This window comes from Hesperophylax consimilis, chromosome 12 (genome assembly GCF_061612785.1).
Source record: "Hesperophylax consimilis isolate HC1 chromosome 12, BYU_Hcon_1.0, whole genome shotgun sequence".
Lineage (NCBI taxonomy): Eukaryota > Metazoa > Arthropoda > Insecta > Trichoptera > Limnephilidae > Hesperophylax > Hesperophylax consimilis.
Genome location: NC_142847.1, coordinates 422,611 through 430,416, shown reverse-complemented (window position 1 = coordinate 430,416; position 7,806 = coordinate 422,611). Strand labels below are relative to the sequence as shown.

At 35.6% G+C, this 7,806-nt stretch overlaps 1 protein-coding gene across 1 annotated transcript; it reads left to right on the top strand.

Annotated features, from left to right (window-relative positions):
• Positions 1-126: 126 nt before the first annotated feature.
• Mys45A (SDA1 domain containing protein Mys45A) lies at positions 127-2,509 on the top strand. The gene has a single exon (XM_089637616.1). It carries the CDS (start codon positions 296-298, stop codon positions 2,438-2,440), a length of 2,145 nt encoding a protein of 714 aa, XP_089493742.1. The 5' UTR covers positions 127-295; the 3' UTR covers positions 2,441-2,509.
• The last annotated feature ends 5,297 nt before the right edge of the window (positions 2,510-7,806 follow it).

Below are 7,806 nucleotides of genomic sequence, written 5' to 3'. Positions count from 1 at the left end.
GTGGTTTGTAAAGCATCATAAAGAAATTCTCGATTTGACAGATATTTATAGAAGAAAAAAATAAACATAGGCAGGAACTATAGAGCCATAGAGTATCCTACGCCGCATTTACTATTCGAATGTTGAGCGATGGCAACATTCACTTAACCTTAAAAAATTAGGGATGTTACTCGCGTGTCAAATAACGTGCGATCAAAACATAAAACTAAAAAGTGTTTTGTGAGCCAAAACTCTGCGTTTTTGGAGGTACGTGTTTAGTAAACTTTTACCTAGCACTGGGTAGCGCGCAATCAAAATGGTGAGACACAACAATCAACTTCCCGATAATCTACCACAGCTGCAAAATCTTATAAAAAGGGATCCAGAATCTTATAAAGAAGAATTTACACAACAGCTTCGTCATTATGAGAGTACATTGGATATTTTCCGGTTGTCTCCTTCCCAAAACTCTAAATCATTGGATGAACAGGTAATGTTCTTGGCCCAAGTAGCACAATGCTATACTGAGGAGTTGAAACTATTTCCGCAGCAATTGGTAGATATCCTCAAGACCCACAATACTATTTTGGATAATAGTATGAGGATGACATTTTGTAAGGCGCTTATACTTCTGAGAAATAAGAATCTGCTCCCACCTTATGATCTCCTGGAAGTGTTCTTCCAGTTGTTGAAATGTCAAGATAAATCTCTAAGGGATTTCCTGGAAACTCACATCATTACTGATATCAAGAATATAAATTCTAAACATAAGGATGCAAAGTTGAATTCAACTTTACAGAACTTCATGTATTCTATGTTAAAGGATACCAATCCGAAGGCTGCAAAGATGTCCGTAGATATTATGATCGACCTTTACAATAAGAATGTTTGGAATGATTCCAAAACTGTCAATGTGATCGCCAGCATAGGCTGTTTTTCTAAATTCACCAAAGTGATGGTGGCTTCACTTAAGTTCTTCCTCGGTAAGGATCCAGAAGAAAAGGACTCAGATGATTCGAGTGACGAGGAGGAACCTTCAGCCAGAGGTTCCATCATGTCCAACAAATTCAATAAAAAAACCAGGAAGAGAGAGAAGAATTTAGAAAAAGTGAAAAAGCTTGTGAAGAAATCTAAGAAAAAGAAGTCAAACGCACCGTCATTCAGTTTCTCCGCTCTACATTTAGTCAACAACCCTCAAGGATTGGCAGAAAAACTATTCAAACAACTGGAATCATCCAACGAAAGGTTCGAAGTGAAGCTGATGACGCTTGATGTTATTTCTCGACTGATCGGTTTGCACGATCTCTTCTTGTTCAACTACTATCCATTTATTACAAGACTAATTCAGCCGCATCAGAGGGAGGTGACTAGGATCCTTCAGTTTGCAGCGCAAGCTTCTCACGAGCTCGTCCCGCCAGATGTAATAGAACCTGTCATTAAGGGTCTCGTTAATAATTTTGTAACTGAGAGAAATTCTTCAGATGTAATGGCTATTGGATTAAATGCAGTTCGAGAAATATGTTCCCGATGCCCCCTCGCTATGACTGAAGATTTGTTGAGAGATTTGGCGCAGTATAAAAACTACAAAGATCGCTCCGTCATGATGGCCTCAAAATCCCTGATTGTACTCTTCAGGAACTCCATTCCTGAACTCTTACATAAGCGAGACAGGGGACGACCCACAGAAGCTACCATCCAGTTAAGAAATAAAGCCTATGGAGAAGTAGATGTGCAGAATTACATTCCCGGTTCAGAAGTATTATTACAAGCATCCGGTAAGCCCGCTGCTCCTGCACCAGTTGAAAACAATTCAGATGATGATTCCGGTGATAGCGGAAGTTGGGTAGATGTCGACTCGGATGCTGGCTCAGATATAGATATCACCACAGATTCTGATTCTGAGGAAGAGGAGGAAGAAAAAACTCCTACAAAACCCACAAAAGGAAAGGGAAATCAAAAAAAGACTGCGGATGAGCGTAAAATACTAAAAGCTAAAAGGACCATTCCAAAAGAAGTGGAAGAAGGACCTTCTAAAGTTGAGGGGGCGACACAAATGGCCCTGGAGCGTATATTTACCGATGAAGACTTTAAACGGATCGACAAAGAGAATATTAAAAAGCAAGTGCGGGCAGCCAAGAGCCTTAAACGTAAATTTGCCGAACTGGACGCTCCTAAAACAGAATTGGTCCAACTTGGAGACATTGAAAATATTTTCAAAAAGAAAAAGCACGACAAAAAGGCGAGAATGGAAAGCATAAAGGCCGGTAGAAAGGACAGAGATAAGTTTGGTTACAAAGACGGCCGGCAAAACGCCAATTGTTCCAAGACCAACAGGGAAAAAAAGAAGACAAAGAATTACCAGATGATTATACATAAAGCCAAAGGCAAAGTGAAGAGATCTTTTAAAGACAAGCAATCAGCGCTGAAAAATTATTTGATCAAACAAAAGAAAATGCGTTAAATGAGATATTCACGCTGTGAAATATTTTTCTTTGTTATCTTATTGAATAAAAGTATTTATTTAATGGAATGTTTTGTTGCTTTTATTTGAAAAAATGCCAATTCTTTTCCGCACAATAATGTCCGTCTTATTCCTGCTCTTCAAACATATTCACTTATTGGTCATGTTACAATTCATTGCGGGCTCGGCCTGCAAGATTTGATTTTTGTTTTTACACATTATTTTAACAAAGTAAAAATTTATCTTCTACATCATTATGGCGTACATTATTTTTCCGTTTTTTTTTGCAGTCCAGTCTGAAATTATAGCTCCCTGAAATAGAGGGGGGGTAAGGTTAGTAAAATCTGCTAAATAAGTTTTCAACATTTTTTATTGGAATATATAAGTTCCTTAACACTTATAAAATATAATAATGACTACAAACATAAGAAAAGATTTATAGATGCTAATATTGTGAAAATGAATAATAGTTCATTCCCTTAGTCAGCCCAGACTCTGTTATACATTTAACTTCCTATTTAATTTTATAAAGGGCTAATGAAACGGTTGATCAAAATAAAGAAGACTTGTAAATTAGTGAGAATTATTGAATATAGAATTTAAATATTTAACTGGGGAGCATTATCCTTGAGTAGTGCTTTATCTGGGGATCCCTCCATTAGAAGATCCTTTTCGAGTAATTCCCTCTGACGCAGGAGTTCTGGTTTATCGTGTGCGAAGTAGTCATACAGTCGTTTACCTAGCACCACTCCAGATATCGCAGTTATTCCAATGCAAAACCATACACCGCCTCTGTGAAGTTTGTCCAGGAAAACATTTGTGGCAGCATTTTTTTTCAACATCTGTAATACAAATACCTATATGTTGATAGCATAGATAGAACACTCACGTCAATATAAAATAACATAGCCATAAATAAATAACATTGAACATAAGAATGTTTTTTTAGGATTTTTGTACGATTTTAATGTTTGTGCGTTTTACATTAAATCTTAAAAAATTATGTTATTTTATGTATTTGCGTATTATTTACGTTTGCCTTACTTTGAGCGTTTTATGGTGTTTCCCAATAAAAATACGTTTTTGTACCAAGGATGATAATAATGTCGTACGAAATTCAAATAAAAAACTATATCATAACCAAAAAACCGATCTGACATTTACTTCGTGACAGATTGAGCATAGATATTATTTGTTATATAAAAGATTTGTAATCGATCAATTTTTAAGAACACAGAGATAAAAATTAGTGTTGGTCATTATCGTGTAGCAATGGCACAATCGATGAATCATCGATAATTTACTCGATCTTTTGACTATCGAAATATTTCGATTCATTTTTATGGTCCAAAATCATCACAGAGTCCGAGACAATCATTTTGAAACGTCATCGAACAAAGAATCGATTCTGTCAAAAATCATCACACAGTCAGAGACAATTGTTTTTAAACGTCTTCGAACAAAGAATCGATTTGTTACATTGTGTTACGTATTATCTAATATTTGCATTTGGTATTACGCAATTATTGTTTAGTAATTGTGTTATGTTGGTAATGTTAGGTATTATATATTAGCTGTTTAATTATGATACTATCTAGCAATTGAAGAAACTAAGAGTATGTGGATAATTCATTCTAGAGATGGGCGAAGCGGCTCAGTTGAGGGAGCCGGTTCACTGGGTCCCGTTCACCTGAAAGATCCGCTTCAGTGAACCGGCTCGATTGAACCCCCCCCCCTCCCCCCTCCATAAATAAAATAAAAACAAAGTTCTTCGCGATAAAAGAATACATACGTGTAGTCGTCGATATTATACAATGGTACAGATATTGAAATCGACATGTGTTCTACACTCTACAGTGTCCTAAGATGTTTAAGATTCGCTAGTGAAATTTATTTTAATTGTACATTGTGACCGAAATCAAATTGGATCGTTTATTATACAATGTGCTATTTTTATGTTTTGGTGAAATTAAAAGTATTTATTATTTTTTTTTGGTAAACTAATATTTAAGACAAGATTTTTTATGCATAGCACAAAGGGTAACAATTATTTTATAAGCAATAATTATTAGCCTGAAACACTAGTATATATTGAATTATTTCGCGGATAAGAGATGTGTCATGTATCTTTTATCAGGAGATTTTTCAATGTGGATGAGTGTTTTAGGCTAATAATTATTGCTTATAAAATAAAAGTATTTAAACATGAAACCATGAGATTTCATTTTTCTTTTATAAAAGTTGCACTTAAAATATTTTTAGGGTTTTATGATGTTTCATAACAGGTTGCGTCTGACAAAGCTCCCTCCGGAAGAATGAGCTGAAAAGATAAATGCTTTAAAGGTCATTTCTCAGGACTGCGCTTCGTCAGATGGGACCTTGCTATCGTGAGGAAACATTCCGACATTTTTGCTTCTTTGGGAATATTATATATTTCGAAGACAAAATTTTTGCCCAGAAAAATCGATCAATATATCGTATATTTATGATTACATTCAAAGGGGATTCCCAATTTTATTGGAATACCCTTTTATTAGAATGAAAAAATGAAATCGAGAAATCTTTTGTTTCGTTAGGTTTTTGGTACAAAACGTCAAACTTCAATCGTACGGTAATCGTTGAATCACGTTTCTTATCGCTTTTTAGTTTTTTTTTACCCGGAAAACATAATTACGAACTTTTTAATAGCTTTAATTTAAATTTACCATGATTTCCACAAGAAAAAAGAGTGAAATTTGGAATCATTTTTCTGCGGCCACAAAAATTGTCAGATGTGTTATTTTTAAATTAAAATCTATAATCTATATCAATAATATTGAAAAAATTTCTTCAAATTAAGTTTAAAAAAATCAATTGGTGAATGGAATCAAAATATAGAACAATGAAAATAAACTTAAATCTATTTTAAATTAATTCTGTCCCAAATAAGTGCAATAATAATATAAAAATTGTGTTGTAAAACAAAATACTTCGGTGTGAGACCACTCAACACTCAATGCCAACATTACTTTTTTACGATTATTTCGATATCAATGATTAACTGAAAATAAACCATGAACATAATATAACTCTTCCTTGTTCCTGTTATAATAAACTAAATAAGTGCCGACACAACAACTAAAATGTTATGCAAGCGGGAATACCAGTATTAATATGTCATATATATGATCAATCCGGTCAGTACGTCAGTAGTGACCCGCGAGCCGTGAGATCCGTTGAACGATGTATGCGGATCTTCGTTCGCGAACGGGTGAGTCGGCTCTTCGGGTCTGGCGGGTCACCTGCTCACCGGCTCACCGTTCGCGAACGACTGAAGCGGGTCACCGGGTCACCGGCTCACCGGCTCTTCGTTCGCGAACGAGTGAAGCGGATCACCGGGTCACCGGGTCACCGGCTCACCGTTCCCGAACGGGTGAGTCACTACCGATCCGCGAACGAGTGAGCGGATGATTTGGGAACCGGATCTTACGGATCGGTGTAAAGATCCGGTTCACTGAGCCGACTCGTTCGCGAACGACTCACTTCTAATTCATTCGTCTTTAGGTTGGGATTTACAACGCCCGTACATTTACTGTGTGTAAAAATGGCATTCTGACTTATGATAAGTTGGGAAGGTTATTAATATATCTATATATTTTTTTTGTATGGCGCCGTTTTTTGAAAAACCTAAAAAAAATTATGAATAATCTAGGGTCGACATGCATTTTAACCCTTTACACTCAATGAAAAAATTGCAAAATCAAATCGTTTTAATTTTTGAACGTGTGGTATTTTAGAAAGCAGTCGCCAAAATGCATGTATGTAAGCAAATACAAATGCATACGTGGCTTGCTAGGACACGTGTCTAGTTTATTTTATAAAAAATGTGTACCTATTGTTTATGTCGCTAAATATTGTATTATTTCTTCTATCGAAGAATATCTCCACGGAAGTTTAAGCATTCAAATTCGTAGTCAAAGAAAATTACATGAGAGTAAACAATAAACATTGGTTTTGCGAATGAGGTTATGTGAATGAGGCAAAAAGTGTGTGCCAAGACCGAGTTGTTTGGCGGAGAAACGGCGTGATGGTTACTTAGTTAGTTTGTAAATTAATGAAGTACTTACCTGTGTTGCCGTACGATTGTACCATATTTATACACCCCCTCCAACTCGAGAACAAAAAAGCAGCCTCTTTCCACAGCTTCTGCTCCCGCTGAACTCTGAGCGATTAAATCGATTCACTCGATTCTTTTGACGTTTCGATCAAAATATTTCGATCATGTGAATGTTTCGATCCTGACCATCACTATTGTCAAGATATCCATTTCGAAATGATCGTCTTTTCAAGTATGTATAGAAAAATCGGTATTTCATGGTAGGTAATCTGGAAAGCTCGAAGTAGATAGTGCTGGTGTGGTTGGATATCATTTGCAAGATATTTCAGTACGGTTAACAAGTTATTGTTTAACCCATATTTCGCCGCTATCAGTTCCCGTGGTCAGATTTTGATGAAATTTGGATATGTGGTATATAAACACACAATTAAGAAAATAAAAAATTTAAAAAAATTAAAAAACTTATACTTACAAAAATATGAGGTGGTGCGTTTTCGCACCGTCAGCGAAATAGGGGGGTAAAAAGTAAATGTATGAAACCAAACAAGTTTATTTGAAAGTGGATTTATTTCTCTTCATTTATTAATCATATTACTAATATTAACTAAAATTAAAGATATTGTATATATAGGTAGGAAAGTGCACCTTTCTAAAAGACATAATAAGAAATTAGCATACACAAATATTATAATAAACACTATTTTCCGGTATGGTATAATTCGTTACATTTATGGTGCAATGCCACATTACACTCTGGACACATAAAATATGTGTGTGAATGACATATGCGACATCTTTTTCTATTTTCCCCCTTATTTAAAAAATGACTACTCCCTGTTATACTTGACCTCGATGTTGTCGCAAATCTACTGGGTCTGCCAATAGAAGAAGAATTTACTTTTGACGACTTCATGAGAGCGGTGGCCACACTTCTTCTAAAATTCAAAAGGCTCATATTTTCTTCTGGATGAACCATTTGGTATAGTTTCCATGCATCACAAAGTTCCACATCACAGAAGTTGGAGAATATTGCCCACCACCACTTTTTACCACGAACGCTTATTCTATAGTTTGAAACGAAATTATCCGCTAAATCAACACCTCCCATAAAACGATTATACTGGGTAAGAGCGCTGGGTTGAGTGACATTTATATATCTTTTTTTAATATTTGAATACCTCGATACGTTTTTAATGGGCTCTACGTTATCAAAATTAGATGCCACTGTAACTACAGCACTATCTTTCCATCTAACGACCAGTTAGATCCT

Excerpts from the sequence above, each read along its gene's own strand:
- Mys45A (XM_089637616.1), top strand. The coding sequence starts at position 296 with ATGGTGAGACACAACAATCAACTTCCCGATAATCTACCACAGCTGCAA.